General features: G+C 37.5%; 1 protein-coding gene across 1 annotated transcript in view; it reads left to right on the forward strand.

The window, feature by feature from the left end:
- Window positions 1-419: 419 nt before the first annotated feature.
- The window catches only part of LOC127732561 (uncharacterized), a 92996-nt gene continuing 75273 nt past the window's right edge, over window positions 420-18142 (forward strand). The window contains exon 1 of the mRNA XM_052241613.1: window positions 420-825. Within this exon, the coding sequence (XP_052097573.1) occupies window positions 756-825 (70 nt within the window). The 5' untranslated portion in view covers window positions 420-755. The remainder of the gene's footprint in view (window positions 826-18142) is intronic.

An 18142-nucleotide genomic window follows, 5' to 3' on the forward strand; every position in this document is an offset into this window, starting at 1 on the left:
CAACAAAAATAGAGATTTTTGTCATGAAGTCTTTTCTCGTCTACAATGTTGGAGAGTGTCCTTTGTTTGATATGCACATAGACCAAGGTGAGCGACACATGCTCTTTAGAGCCTCTAGTTTTCTTAACTGGTCATTTCAAATAAAGGTAGCCACATTACATGCGTTACAACACATATTGCCAGATTGGAGCCTAAAACCTGAAAACCTGAATATGTGCTATTTTCTTGCAATTAAACAATGGGAGAAATAAAACATACTTTAAGAAATGATGCATTTTCTCCATTATGAGTATGGTTGGAAACACCACTGTTTTCGAACTTGGCAGTAACTGCTTCTGAAAAAAAAAAAAAAAAAATATATAAATTATCTGAAAAAAGACATCATATTACAAATAATTAATAAAATATTGTTTGTCGTCCATTATTTGGGTATTAGGATTTATGACCGAAGTCACCATCACACAACTCAAGTGCCAGTTAGTGTGGGTTGTATCATCAGCCTGGTCAAACCAACAACTTGAAAATATGAATTCCCAACTTCTCTATAAAGAATAATGTGTGTGACGTATGTATTTCTTCATCGTATATGCATTTTCCAAACATTATGTGCAAATTATGGTCAAATTTGAAATTTTTCTAAAAATCATTATTTTCATTGACAAAAATGGGCCTTTAAAATATATGTATTAAACTATTTGACAAGTTTTCACATGGGGCATGATAGTTTATAGCATATGTTTCTATTGTAGACTGTCATGTCAAAGACGTCCCCAGAAGTAACTCCTGACACCCATTTACAGGAACCTGCAGCACCAGTAGTTGAAGGTAATTATCTAATGTTAATTATTCAGATACCGGCTGAAATGATTTATAATTACTTGTTTCTAATATACGGAAACCTTGATATCTGCTTATAATGTTATAATGAAAAATAATGAAAAAAACCAACAAATAAATGGGAAAAGTGAAGTAGGCTATTGATGAAGATTGATTGATTACAGATCACATTAACTTTAAAATCAGTCTCATCTAATTTATACTTTCCTCAGCCTGTTGAATATATGTTTGATAATCATTCTTACTAGTTCCCCTCACAAGGCATGTGACGTCAATATCATTCTTACTTGTTCCTTCTTTTAAAAGACATGTGACATCAATATCATTCTTACTTGTTCCTCATACAAGGCATGTGATATCAATATGATTTTTACTTGTTCCTCTCACAAGGCATGTCACATCAATAACATTCTTACTTGTTCATTACACAAGGCATGTGACGTCAATATCATTCTTACTTGTTCCCCTCACAAGGCATGTGACGTCAATATCATTCTTACTTGTTCCCCTCACAAGGCATGTGACGTCAATATCATTCTTACTTGTTCCTCTCACAAGGCATGTGACGTCAATATCATTCTAACTTGTTCCCCTCACAAGACATGTGACATCAATATCATTCTTACTTGTTCCTCTCACAAGGCATGTGATGTCAATATCATTCTTACTTGTTCCCATCACAAGGCATGTGACGTCAATATCATTCTTACTTGTTCCCCTCACAAGGCATGTGACATCAATATCATTCTTACTTGTTCCTCTCACAAGGCATGTGACGTCAATATCATTCTTACTTGTTCCCCTCACAAGGCATGTGAAGTCAATATCATTCCTATTTGTTCCCCTCACAAGGCATGTGGTGTCAATATCATTTTTACTAGTTCCCCTCACAAGGCATGTGACGTCAATATCATTCTTACTTGTTCCTCTCACAAGGCATGTGACGTCAATATCATTCTTACTTGTTCCTCTCACAAGGCATGTGAAGTCAATATCATTCCTATTTGTTCCCCTCACAAGGCATTTGATGTCAATATCATTTTTACTAGTTCCCCTCACAAGGCATGTGACGTCAATATCATTCTTACTTGTTACTCTCACAAGGCATGTGACGTCAATAACATTCTTACTTGTTCCCCTCACAAGGCATGTGACGTCAATATCATTCTTACTTGTTCCTCTCACAAGGCATGTGACGTCAATAACATTCTTACTAGTTCCCCTCACAAGGCATGTGACATCAATATCATTCTTACTAGTTCCCCTCACAAGGCATGTGACGTCAATATCATTCTTACTTGTTCCTCTCACAAGGCATGTGTTGTCAATAACATTGTTACTTGTTCCCCTCACAAGGCATGTGACGTCAATAACATTCTTACTTGTTCCTCTCACAAGGCATGTGACATCAATATCATTCTTACTTGTTCCCCTTACAAGGCATGTGACATCAATATCATTCTTACTTGTTCCTTCTTAAGACATGTGATGTCAATATCATTCTTACTTGTTCCTCTCACAAGGCATGTGACGTCAATATCATTCTTACTTGTTCCTCTCACAAGGCATGTGACGTCAATAACATTCTTACTTGTTCCCCTCACAAGGCATGTGATATCAATATCATTATTACTTGTTCTTCTCAAAAGGCATGTCACATCAATATCATTCTTACTTGTTCCCCTTACAAGGCATGTGACATCAATATCATTCTTACTTGTTCCTCTCACAAGGCATGTGACATCAATATCATTCTTACTTGTTCCTCTCACAAGGCATGTGACGTCAATATCATTCTTACTTGTTCCTCTCACAAGGCATGTGATATCAATATCATTATTACTTGTTCTTCTCAAAAGGCATGTCACATCAATATCTTTCTTTCTTGTTCCCCTCAAAAGGCATGTGACATCAATATCATTCTTACTTTTTCCCCTCACAAGGCATGTCACATCAATATCATTCTTACTTGTTCCTCATACAAGGCATTTGATGTCAATATCATTCTTACTTGTTCCCCTCACAAGGCATGTGATATCAATATCATTCTTACTTGTTCCTCTCACAAGGCATGTTACATCAATATCATTCTTACTTGTTCCTCTCACAAGGCATGTCACATCAATATCATTCTTACTTTTTCCTCTCACAAGGCATGTGAAGTCAATATCATTCTTACTTGTTCCCCTCACAAGTCATATGACGTCAATATCTTTCTCACTTATTTCTCATACAAGGCATGTGACATCAATACCTTTCTTACTTGTTCCCCTCACAGGGCATGTGACGTCAATATCATTCTTACTTGTTCCTCACACAAGTCATATGACGTCAATATCATTCTTACTTGTTCCTCACACAAGGCATATGACATCAATATCATTCCTACTTGTTCCCCTCACAAGGCATGTGACATAAATATCATTCTTACTTGTTCCTCACACAAGGCATGTGACATCAATATCATTCCTATTTGTTCCTCTCACAAGTCATATGGCATCAATATTATTCTTACTTGTTCCCCTCACAAGGCATTTGATGTCAATATCATTCTTACTTGTTACTCTCACAAGGCATGTGACGTCAATATCATTCTTACTTGTTCCTCTCACAAGGCATGTGACTTCAATATCTTTCTTATTTGTTCCCCTCACAAGGCATTTGATGTCAATATCATTCTTACTTGTTCCTCTCACAAGGCATGTGACGTCAATATCATTCTTACTTGTTCCTCTCACAAGGCATGTGACGTCAATATCTTTCTTATTTGTTCCCCTCACAAGGCATGTGACGTCAATATCATTCTTACTTGTTCCTCTCACAAGGCATGTGACGTCAATATCTTTCTGATTTGTTCCCCTCACAAGGCATGTGACGTAAATATCATTCTTACTTGTTCCTCACACAAGGCATGTGAAGTCAATATCATTCTTACTTGTTCCTCTGACAAGGCATGTGACGTCAATATCTTTCTTACTTGTTCCCCTCACAAGGCATGTGACATCAATATCATTCTTACTTGTTCCCCTCACAAGGCATGTCACATCAATATCATTCTTACTTGTTCCTCACACAAGGCATGTGACATCAATATCATTCTTACTTGTTCCTCATATAAGGCATGTGACATCAATATCATCCTTACTTGTTCCCCTCACAAGGCATGTGACGTCAATATCATTCTTACTTGTTCCTCTCACAAGGCACGTGACATCAATATCATTCTTACTTGTTCCCCTCACAAGGCATGTCACATCAATATCATTCTTACTTGTTCCTCACACAAGGCATGTCACATCAATATCATTCTTACTTGTTCCTCACACAAGGCATGTCACATCAATATCATTCTTACTTGTTCCCCTTACAGGGCATGTGACATCAATATCATTCTTACTTGTTCCTCTCACAAGGCATGCGACATCAATATCATTCTTACTTGTTCCTCTCACAAGGCATGTGACATCAATATCATTCTTACTTGTTCCCCTCAAAAGGCATGTGACATCAATATCATTCTTACTGTTCCCCTCACAAGGCATTTGAAGTCAATATCATTCTTACTTGTTCCTCTCACAAGGCATGTGACATCAATATCATTCTTACTTGTTCCTCTCACAAGTCATGTCAAGTCAATATCATTCTTACTTGTTCCCCTCACAAGGCATGTGACGTCAATATCATTCTTACTTGTTCCTCTCACAAGGCATGTCACATCAATATCATTCATACTTGTTCCTCTCACAAGGCATGTGACATCAATATCATTCGTACTTGTTCCTTCTTAAGACATGTGACATCAATATCATTCTTACTTGTTCCTCATACAAGGCATGTGATATCAATATGATTTTTACTTGTTCCTCTCACAAGGCATGTCACATCAATAACATTCTTACTTGTTCATTACACAAGGCATGTGACGTCAATATCATTCTTACTAGTTCCCCTCACAAGGCATGTCACAACAATATCATTCTTACTTGTTCCTCTCACCAGGCATGGCACATCAATATCATTCTTACTTGTTCCTCTCACAAGGCATGTGACGTCAATATCATTCTTACTTGTTCCCCTTACAAGGCATGTGAAGTCAATATTATTCTTACTTGTTCCCCTTCCAAGGCATGTGACGTCAATATCATTCTTACTTGTTCCTCACACAAGGCATGTGACATCAACATCATTCCTTCTTGTTCCCCTCACAAGGCATGTGACGTCAATATCATTCTTACTTGTTCCTTCTTAAGACATGTGACATCAATATCATTCTTACTTGTTCCTCTCACAAGTCATGTGAAGTCAATATCATTCTTACTTGTTCCTCTCACAAGGCATGTGACGTCAACATCATTCCTTCTTGTTCCCCTCACAAGGCATGTGACGTCAATATCATTCTTACTAGTTCCTCTCACAAGGCATTTGATGTCAATATCATTCTTACTTGTTCCTTTCACAAGGCATGTGACGTCAATATCATTCTTACTAGTTCCTCTCACAAGGCATTTGATGTCAATATCATTCTTACTTGTTCCTCTAAGAAGGCATGTGACATCAATATCATTCTTACTTGTTCCTCACACAAGGCATGTCACATCAATATCATTCTTACTTGTTCCCCTCACAGGGCATGTGACGTCAATATCATTCTTACTTGTTCCTCTCACAAGCCATGCGACATCAATATCATTCTTACTTGTTCCTCTCACAAGGCATGTGACATCAATATCATTCTAACTTGTTCCCTCTCACAAGGCATGTGACATCAATATCATTCTTACTTGTTCCTCTCACAAGGCATGTGGCGTCAATATCATTCTTACTTGTTCCCGTCACAAGTCATATCAAGTCAATATCATTCTTACTTGTTCCCCTCACAAGGCATGTGACGTCAATATCATTCTTACTTGTTCCTCTCACAAGGCATGTCACATCAATATCATTCTTACTTGTTCCTCTCACAAGGCATGTCACATCAATATCATTCATACTTGTTCCTCTCACAAGGCATGTGACATCAATATCATTCTTACTTGTTCCTCACACAAGGCATGTCACATCAATATCATTCTTACTTGTTCCCCTCACAGGGCATGTGACGTCAATATCATTCTTACTTGTTCCTCTCACAAGGCATGCGACATCAATATCATTCTTACTTGTTCCCTCTCACAAGGCATGTGACATCAATATCATTCTTACTTGTTCCTCTCACAAGGCATGCGACATCAATATCATTCTTACTTGTTCCTCTCACAAGGCATGTGACATCAATATCATTCTTACTTGTTCCCCTCAAAAGGCATGTGACATCAATATCATTCTTACTGTTCCCCTCACAAGGCATTTGAAGTCAATATCATTCTTACTTGTTCCTCTCACAAGGCATGTGACATCAATATCATTCTTACTTGTTCCTCTCACAAGTCATGTCAAGTCAATATCATTCTTACTTGTTCCCCTCACAAGGCATGTGACGTCAATATCATTCTTACTTGTTCCTCTCACAAGGCATGTCACATCAATATCATTCATACTTGTTCCTCTCACAAGGCATGTGACATCAATATCATTCTTACTTGTTCCCTCTTAAGACATGTGACATCAATATCATTCTTACTTGTTCCTCTCACAAGGCATGTCACATCAATAACATTCTTACTTGTTCATTACACAAGGCATGTGACGTCAATATCATTCTTACTAGTTCCTTTCACCAGGCATGGCACATCAATATCATTCTTACTTGTTCCTCTCACAAGGCATGTGACGTCAATATCATTCTTACTTGTTCCCCTTACAAGGCATGTGAAGTCAATATCATTCTTACTTGTTCCCCTTCCAAGACATGTGACGTCAATATCATTCTTACTTGTTCCTCACACAAGGCATGTGACATCAACATCATTCCTTCTTGTTCCCCTCACAAGACATGTGACGTCAATATCATTCTTACTTGTTCCTTCTTAAGACATGTGACATCAATATCATTCTTACTTGTTCCTCTCACAAGTCATGTGAAGTCAATATCATTCTTACTTGTTCCTCTCACAAGGCATGTGACGTCAACATCATTCCTTTTTGTTCCCCTCACAAGGCATGTGACGTCAATATCATTCTTACTAGTTCCTCTCACAAGGCATTTGATGTCAATATCATTCTTACTTGTTCCTCTCACATGGCATGTGACGTCAATATCATTCTTACTTGTTCCTCTCACAAGGCATGTGACGTCAATATCATTCTTACTTGTTCCCCTCACAAGGCATGTGAAGTCAATATCATTCTTACTTGTTCCCCTCACAAGGCATGTGACGTCAATATCATTCTTGCTTGTTCCATCTTAAGACATATTACATCAATAACATTCTTACTTGTTCCTCTCACAAGGCATGTGACGTCAATATCATTCTTACTTGTTCCCCTCACAAAGCATGTGATGTCAATATCTTTCTTACTGTTCCCCTCACAAGGCATGTGATGTCAATATCAATCTTGCTTGTTCCATCTTAAGACATGTGACATCAACATCATTCTTACTTGTTCCTCTCACAAGGCATGTGACATCAATATCATTCTTACTTGTTCCCCTCACAAGGCATGTTACGTCAATAGCATTCTAACTTGTTCTTCTCAGAAGGCATGTGACATCAATATCATTCTTACTTGTTCCTCACACAAGGCATGTCACATCAATATCATTCTTACTTGTTCCCCTCACAGGGCATGTGACGTCAATATCATTCTTACTTGTTCCTCTCACAAGGCATGCGACATCAATATCATTCTTACTTGTTCCTCATACAAGGCATGTGACATCAATATCATTCTTACTTGTTCCCCTCACAAGGCATGTGACATCAATATCATTCTTACTGTTCCCCTCACAAGGCATGTGAAATCAATATCATTCTTACTTGTTCCTCTCACAAGGCATGTGGCGTCAATATCATTCTTACTGTTCCCCTCACAAGGCATTTGAAGTCAATATCATTCTTACTTGTTCCTCTCACAAGGCATGTGACATCAACATCATTCTTACTTGTTCCTCTCACAAGGCATGTGACATCAATATCATTCTTACTTGTTCCCCTCACAAGGCATGTTACGTCAATAGCATTCTAACTTGTTCTTCTCAGAAGGCATGTGACATCAATATCATTCTTACTTGTTCCTCACACAAGGCATGTGACATCAATATCATTCTTACTTGTTCCTCACACAAGGCATGTGACATCAATATCATTCTTACTTGTTCCTCACACAAGGCTTGCACATCAATATCATTCTTACTTGTTCCCCTCACAGGGCATGTGACATCAATATCATTCTTACTTGTTCCTCTCACAAGGCATGCGACATCAATATCATTCTTACTTGTTCCTCTCACAAGGCATGTGACATCAATATCATTCTTACTTGTTCCCCTCAAAAGGCATGTGACATCAATATCATTCTTACTGTTCCCCTCACAAGGCATTTGAAGTCAATATCATTCTTACTTGTTCCTCTCACAAGGCATGTGACATCAATATCATTCTTACTTGTTCCTCTCACAAGTCATGTCAAGTCAATATCATTCTTACTTGTTCCCCTCACAAGGCATGTGACGTCAATATCATTCTTACTTGTTCCTCTCACAAGGCATGTCACATCAATATCATTCATACTTGTTCCTCTCACAAGGCATGTGACATCAATATCATTCTTACTTGTTCCCTCTTAAGACATGTGACATCAATATCATTCTTACTTGTTCCTCTCACAAGGCATGTCACATCAATAACATTCTTACTTGTTCATTACACAAGGCATGTGACGTCAATATCATTCTTACTAGTTCCCCTCACAAGGCATGTCACAACAATATCATTCTTACTTGTTCCTTTCACCAGGCATGGCACATCAATATCATTCTTATTTGTTCCTCTCACAAGGCATGTGACGTCAATATCATTCTTACTTGTTCCCCTTACAAGGCATGTGAAGTCAATATCATTCTTACTTGTTCCCCTTCCAAGACATGTGACGTCAATATCATTCTTACTTGTTCCTCACACAAGGCATGTGACATCAACATCATTCCTTCTTGTTCCCCTCACAAGACATGTGACGTCAATATCATTCTTACTTGTTCCTTCTTAAGACATGTGACATCAATATCATTCTTACTTGTTCCTCTCACAAGTCATGTGAAGTCAATATCATTCTTACTTGTTCCTCTCACAAGGCATGTGACGTCAACATCATTCCTTTTTGTTCCCCTCACAAGGCATGTGACGTCAATATCATTCTTACTAGTTCCTCTCACAAGGCATTTGATGTCAATATCATTCTTACTTGTTCCTCTCACATGGCATGTGACGTCAATATCATTCTTACTTGTTCCTCTCACAAGGCATGTGACGTCAATATCATTCTTACTTGTTCCCCTCACAAGGCATGTGAAGTCAATATCATTCTTACTTGTTCCCCTCACAAGGCATGTGACGTCAATATCATTCTTGCTTGTTCCATCTTAAGACATATTACATCAATAACATTCTTACTTGTTCCTCTCACAAGGCATGTGACGTCAATATCATTCTTACTTGTTCCCCTCACAAAGCATGTGATGTCAATATCTTTCTTACTGTTCCCCTCACAAGGCATGTGATGTCAATATCAATCTTGCTTGTTCCATCTTAAGACATGTGACATCAACATCATTCTTACTTGTTCCTCTCACAAGGCATGTGACATCAATATCATTCTTACTTGTTCCCCTCACAAGGCATGTTACGTCAATAGCATTCTAACTTGTTCTTCTCAGAAGGCATGTGACATCAATATCATTCTTACTTGTTCCTCACACAAGGCATGTCACATCAATATCATTCTTACTTGTTCCCCTCACAGGGCATGTGACGTCAATATCATTCTTACTTGTTCCTCTCACAAGGCATGCGACATCAATATCATTCTTACTTGTTCCTCATACAAGGCATGTGACATCAATATCATTCTTACTTGTTCCCCTCACAAGGCATGTGACATCAATATCATTCTTACTGTTCCCCTCACAAGGCATGTGAAATCAATATCATTCTTACTTGTTCCTCTCACAAGGCATGTGGCGTCAATATCATTCTGACTTGTTCCTCTCACAAGGCATGTCACATCAATATCATTCATACTTGTTCCTCTCACAAGGCATGTGACATCAATATCATTCTTACTTGTTCCTCACACAAGGCATGTCACATCAATATCATTCTTACTTGTTCCCCTCACAGGGCATGTGACGTCAATATCATTCTTACTTGTTCCTCTCACAAGGCATGCGACATCAATATCATTCTTACTTGTTCCTCACACAAGGCATGTGACATCAATATCATTCTTACTTGTTCCCCTCACAAGGCATGTGACATCAATGTCATTCTTACTGTTCCCCTCACAAGGCATGTGAAGTCAATATCATTCTTACTTGTTCCTCTCACAAGGCATGTGGCGTCAATATCATTCTTACTTGTTCCCCTCACAAGGCATGTGAAGTCAATATCATTCTTACTTGTTCCTCTCACAAGGCATGTGGCGTCAATATCATTCTTACTTGTTCCCGTCACAAGTCATGTCAAGTCAATATCATGCTTACTTGTTCCCTTCACAAGGCATGTGACGTCAATATCATTCTTACTTGTTCCCCTCACAAGGCATTTGATGTCAATATCATTCTTACTTGTTCCTCTCACAAGGCATGTGACGTCAATATCATTCTTACTTGTTCCTCTCACAAGGCATGTGACATCAATATCATTCTTACTTTTTCCTCTCACAAGGCATGTGACGTCAACATCATTCCTTTTTGTTCCCCTCACAAGGCATGTGACGTCAATATCATTCTTACTAGTTCCTCTCACAAGGCATTTGATGTCAATATCATTCTTACTTGTTCCTCTCACATGGCATGTGACGTCAATATCATTCTTACTTGTTCCTCTCACAAGGCATGTGACGTCAATATCATTCTTACTTGTTCCTCTCACAAGGCATGTGACATCAATATCATTCTTACTTTTTCCTCTCACAAGGCATGTGACGTCAATATCATTCCTACTTGTTCCCCTCACAAGGCATATGAAGTCAATATCATTCTTACTTGTTCCCCTCACAAGGCATGTGACGTCAATATCATTCTTACTGTTCCCCTCACAAGGCATGTGATGTCAATATCAATCTTGCTTGTTTCATCTTAAGACATGTGACATCAATATCATTCTTACTTGTTCCTCATATGAGGCATATGTCCTCAATATCATTCTTACTTGTTCCTCATATGAGGCATGTGTCCTCAATATCATTCTTACTTGTTCCTCTCACAAGGCATGTGACATCAATATCATTCTTACTTGTTCCTCACACAAGGCATGTCACATCAATATCATTCTTACTTGTTCCTCACACAAGGCATGTCACATCAATATCATTCTTACTTGTTCCCCTTACAGGGCATGTGACATCAATATCATTCTTACTTGTTCCTCTCACAAGGCATGCGACATCAATATCATTCTTACTTGTTCCTCTCACAAGGCATGTGACATCAATATCATTCTTACTTGTTCCCCTCAAAAGGCATGTGACATCAATATCATTCTTACTGTTCCCCTCACAAGGCATTTGAAGTCAATATCATTCTTACTTGTTCCTCTCACAAGGCATGTGACATCAATATCATTCTTACTTGTTCCTCTCACAAGTCATGTCAAGTCAATATCATTCTTACTTGTTCCCCTCACAAGGCATGTGACGTCAATATCATTCTTACTTGTTCCTCTCACAAGGCATGTCACATCAATATCATTCATACTTGTTCCTCTCACAAGGCATGTGACATCAATATCATTCGTACTTGTTCCTTCTTAAGACATGTGACATCAATATCATTCTTACTTGTTCCTCATACAAGGCATGTGATATCAATATGATTTTTACTTGTTCCTCTCACAAGGCATGTCACATCAATAACATTCTTACTTGTTCATTACACAAGGCATGTGACGTCAATATCATTCTTACTAGTTCCCCTCACAAGGCATGTCACAACAATATCATTCTTACTTGTTCCTCTCACCAGGCATGGCACATCAATATCATTCTTACTTGTTCCTCTCACAAGGCATGTGACGTCAATATCATTCTTACTTGTTCCCCTTACAAGGCATGTGAAGTCAATATTATTCTTACTTGTTCCCCTTCCAAGGCATGTGACGTCAATATCATTCTTACTTGTTCCTCACACAAGGCATGTGACATCAACATCATTCCTTCTTGTTCCCCTCACAAGGCATGTGACGTCAATATCATTCTTACTTGTTCCTTCTTAAGACATGTGACATCAATATCATTCTTACTTGTTCCTCTCACAACACTACAAACCAGTAAAAGTCTGAAATGGCCTATATCTGTACTCGACTGTACTGATTTTTACTCGACCAGTCTGAATTGGTCTGAATTTTACTCGACATTACTCGACCCCAGTCTTAACCATACTCGACTGTACTGATTTGTACTTGACCCTTATCTTTGCCATTGAAAATAGTCTGAACTATTACTCGACCAGTCTGAAACAGTCTTAACCCATTCTTGACCTGTACTTGACCTATTTTTTTCAGTCTAAACCATACTCGACCAAAGGTCTGAACAATACTCGACCAGTCTGAACCATACTTGACCATATAACCTCTACTTTTTCTAAATTTTAACTGTTAAAATAAATTTCTTTTTAACTGACATGACAACAGCCACAATAAAATAAAGATATATTATAAAAACAGATTTTTACATTCTTACATGATTCTCAGATTTATCGAATAGAGATAGTTAAATCAAATTATCTCATATAATAATTTAATTATATTAATTTTAAAGTTTTAGAGTTTTGTTAAAAAAAGATTTTCTTTTACCTAAAAACCACACCTATACTGAGGGTAATTAAACCTTATTAAGGTGCTTCTTGTTTGGCATGTGTTTTTTTTTTTAATTAATTTTCCAAAATTCCTAAATAAAAACTACATAGGTTTCATGGTTACATACAAAAAATGTACAATAGTTATATAATTATGTTTTTAATGAGGTAACAACAGCCAACAAAATCACTGAAATTGTTTAACCTTATTTTAGAAATATATCTATTATTATAATTTGGGATATATTATATACAATATATATCAAAAAGGGATAAAAATTAAAAAAATTAATAAAATTGTTCTTCTGATTAGTGGTGAAGTATAAAGTAATACCCCCTGCTTGGGGCAAACTAATGAAAAAGATCACACCTGGTCAGAGAGTATTAAATTCTAAATAACATTCATTCAAAATTGCAACATCCTGTGAAACTTAAATCGCAAGGCCTTTTGAATTCACTAGATAAGTAATACACGAGTTTAAGAAAAATAGGGCTTTCTTTTCACCTGTAAAACACACATGTACTGAGGTAATTAAACCTTATTAAAGTGCTTCTTTATACCATGTCTTTTATTTTGACAAAAATTATTTAAATTTAATTGAAATAAATTTTTACTGTAACTTTGGAACACATTTCCTTTTTTAAAAGTTTATCACCGGATTACTATGGAAGTTCTTTTATCATGATTATATTAAATTCTTGGTTTAACAAAACAAAGGTGTCATTTTTTAAATTTATTAAGTTGCTTTATATGCTATTTTATATATATTTTAATAAAAAAATGTTCACTGCATTATTAACTAAACTCAACTGACACCATAAATCTATACAAGGCTTAAGTTAATGGTGAAAATTGTCCAGTAACCATAAAATATGTCTGAAACATTCAAAAAATTTTGAATAACATTGAAAATATTAGTCACAATTCAGTTTTGAGATTATTTGATCAGCTTGTTTTATTTTTATTTTAAAGGTGTTATATATGTATGTATATAAGTGTTGATGAATATGGTGATGAAGTTATATTTTGTTTATTGTGAAATTTTGGTTTCAATGCTATATCATGTATATTGAATACATTTTTAATTTCAAATTGTTGTTCAAATTTCTAGCCAGGGGAAATAGCTGTTGTTAAAAACAGTTCCTAAATTAATGAAATACAATAGATAGATACAAAAATAGGTCTAGGTTGGTTAAGACTTGGTCGAGTATGGTTCAGACTAGGTCGAGTATTGTTCAGACTAGGTCGAGTATGGTTCAGACTAGGTCGAGTATGGTTCAGACTAGGTCGAGCATGGTTCAGACGCGTATAAAATGGTTAAGTATTGGTCGAGTAAAGGTCGAGTACAAGTTCAGACTATTAAGTATGGTTCAGACTACAGTCGAGTATTATCAAGTAAGTTTCAGACCAATTCAGACTGGTCGAGTAAAAATCAGTACAGTCGAGTACAGATATAGGCCATTTCAGACTTTTACTGGTTTGTAGTGCAAGTCATGTGAAGTCAATATCATTCTTACTTGTTCCTCTCACAAGGCATGTGACGTCAACATCATTCCTTCTTGTTCCCCTCACAAGGCATGTGACGTCAATATCATTCTTACTAGTTCCTCTCACAAGGCATTTGATGTCAATATCATTCTTACTTGTTCCTTTCACAAGGCATGTGACGTCAATATCATTCTTACTAGTTCCTCTCACAAGGCATTTGATGTCAATATCATTCTTACTTGTTCCTCTAAGAAGGCATGTGACATCAATATCATTCTTACTTGTTCCTCACACAAGGCATGTCACATCAATATCATTCTTACTTGTTCCCCTCACAGGGCATGTGACGTCAATATCATTCTTACTTGTTCCTCTCACAAGCCATGCGACATCAATATCATTCTTACTTGTTCCTCTCACAAGGCATGTGACATCAATATCATTCTAACTTGTTCCCTCTCACAAGGCATGTGACATCAATATCATTCTTACTTGTTCCTCTCACAAGGCATGTGGCGTCAATATCATTCTTACTTGTTCCCGTCACAAGTCATATCAAGTCAATATCATTCTTACTTGTTCCCCTCACAAGGCATGTGACGTCAATATCATTCTTACTTGTTCCTCTCACAAGGCATGTCACATCAATATCATTCTTACTTGTTCCTCTCACAAGGCATGTCACATCAATATCATTCATACTTGTTCCTCTCACAAGGCATGTGACATCAATATCATTCTTACTTGTTCCTCACACAAGGCATGTCACATCAATATCATTCTTACTTGTTCCCCTCACAGGGCATGTGACGTCAATATCATTCTTACTTGTTCCTCTCACAAGGCATGCGACATCAATATCATTCTTACTTGTTCCTCTCACAAGGCATGTGACATCAATATCATTCTTACTTGTTCCCTCTCACAAGGCATGTGACATCAATATCATTCTTACTGTTCCCCTCACAAGGCATGTGAAATCAATATCATTCTTACTTGTTCCTCTCACAAGGCATGTGGCGTCAATATCATTCTTACTTGTTCCCGTCACAAGTCATGTTAAGTCAATATCATTCTTACTTGTTCCCCTCACAAGGCATGTGACGTCAATATCATTCTTACTTGTTCCTCTCACAAGGCATGTCACATCAATATCATTCATACTTGTTCCTCTCACAAGGCATGTGACATCAATATCATTCTTACTTGTTCCTCACACAAGGCATGTCACATCAATATCATTCTTACTTGTTCCCCTCACAGGGCATGTGACGTCAATATCATTCTTACTTGTTCCTCTCACAAGGCATGCGACATCAATATCATTCTTACTTGTTCCTCTCACAAGGCATGTGACGTCAATATCATTCTTACTTGTTCCTCTCACAAGGCATGTGACGTCAATATCTTTCTAATTTGTTCCCCTCACAAGGCATGTGACGTCAATATCATTCTTACTAGTTCCTCTCACAAGGCATTTGATGTCAATATCATTCTTACTTGTTCCTTTCACAAGGCATGTGACGTCAATATCATTCTTACTAGTTCCTCTCACAAGGCATTTGATGTCAATATCATTCTTACTTGTTCCTCTAAGAAGGCATGTGACATCAATATCATTCTTACTTGTTCCTCACACAAGGCATGTCACATCAATATCATTCTTACTTGTTCCCCTCACAGGGCATGTGACGTCAATATCATTCTTACTTGTTCCTCTCACAAGCCATGCGACATCAATATCATTCTTACTTGTTCCTCTCACAAGGCATGTGACATCAATATCATTCTAACTTGTTCCCTCTCACAAGGCATGTGACATCAATATCATTCTTACTTGTTCCTCTCACAAGGCATGTGGCGTCAATATCATTCTTACTTGTTCCCGTCACAAGTCATATCAAGTCAATATCATTCTTACTTGTTCCCCTCACAAGGCATGTGACGTCAATATCATTCTTACTTGTTCCTCTCACAAGGCATGTCACATCAATATCATTCTTACTTGTTCCTCTCACAAGGCATGTCACATCAATATCATTCATACTTGTTCCTCTCACAAGGCATGTGACATCAATATCATTCTTACTTGTTCCTCACACAAGGCATGTCACATCAATATCATTCTTACTTGTTCCCCTCACAGGGCATGTGACGTCAATATCATTCTTACTTGTTCCTCTCACAAGGCATGCGACATCAATATCATTCTTACTTGTTCCTCTCACAAGGCATGTGACATCAATATCATTCTTACTTGTTCCCTCTCACAAGGCATGTGACATCAATATCATTCTTACTGTTCCCCTCACAAGGCATGTGAAATCAATATCATTCTTACTTGTTCCTCTCACAAGGCATGTGGCGTCAATATCATTCTTACTTGTTCCCGTCACAAGTCATGTTAAGTCAATATCATTCTTACTTGTTCCCCTCACAAGGCATGTGACGTCAATATCATTCTTACTTGTTCCTCTCACAAGGCATGTCACATCAATATCATTCATACTTGTTCCTCTCACAAGGCATGTGACATCAATATCATTCTTACTTGTTCCTCACACAAGGCATGTCACATCAATATCATTCTTACTTGTTCCCCTCACAGGGCATGTGACGTCAATATCATTCTTACTTGTTCCTCTCACAAGGCATGCGACATCAATATCATTCTTACTTGTTCCTCTCACAAGGCATGTGACGTCAATATCATTCTTACTTGTTCCTCTCACAAGGCATGTGACGTCAATATCTTTCTAATTTGTTCCCCTCACAAGGCATGTGACGTCAATATCATTCTTACTTGTTCCTCTCACAAGGCATGTGACGTCAATATCTTTCTGATTTGTTCCCCTCACAAGGCATGTGACATAAATATCATTCTTACTTGTTCCTCACACAAGGCATGTGAAGTCAATATCATTCTTACTTGTTCCTCTCACAAGGCATGTGACGTCAATATCTTTCTGATTTGTTCCCCTCACAAGGCATGTGACATCAATATCATTCTTACTTGTTCCCCTCACAAGGCATGTGACATCAATATAATCCTTACTTGTTCCTCTCACAAGGCACGTGACATCAATATCATTCTTACTTGTTCCCCTCACAAAGCATGTCACATCAATATCAGTCTTACTTGTTCCTCACACAAGGCATGTGACATCAATATCATTCTTACTTGTTCCTCATATAAGGCATGTGACATCAATATCATCCTTACTTGTTCCCCTCACAAGGCATGTGACATCAATATCATTCTTACTTGTTCCTCTCACAAGGCACGTGACATCAATATCATTCTTACTTGTTCCCCTCACAAGGCATGTGACATCAATATCATTCTTACTTGTTCCTCACACAAGGCATGTGACATCAATATCATTCTTACTTGTTCCTCACACAAGGCATGTCACATCAATATCATTCTTACTTGTTCCCCTCACAGGGCATGTGACATCAATATCATTCTTACTTGTTCCTCTCACAAGGCATGCGACATCAATATCATTCTTACTTGTTCCTCTCACAAGGCATGTGACATCAATATCATTCTTACTTGTTCCCCTCAAAAGGCATGTGACATCAATATCATTCTTACTGTTCCCCTCACAAGGCATTTGAAGTCAATATCATTCTTACTTGTTCCTCTCACAAGGCATGTGACATCAATATCATTCTTACTTGTTCCTCTCACAAGTCATGTCAAGTCAATATCATTCTTACTTGTTCCCCTCACAAGGCATGTTACGTCAATATCATTCTTACTTGTTCCTCTCACAAGGCATGTCACATCAATATCATTCATACTTGTTCCTCTCACAAGGCATGTGACATCAATATCATTCTTACTTGTTCCCTCTTAA

This window comes from Mytilus californianus, unplaced genomic scaffold (genome assembly GCF_021869535.1).
Source record: "Mytilus californianus isolate M0D057914Y unplaced genomic scaffold, xbMytCali1.0.p SCAF_25, whole genome shotgun sequence".
NCBI lineage: Eukaryota > Metazoa > Mollusca > Bivalvia > Mytilida > Mytilidae > Mytilus > Mytilus californianus.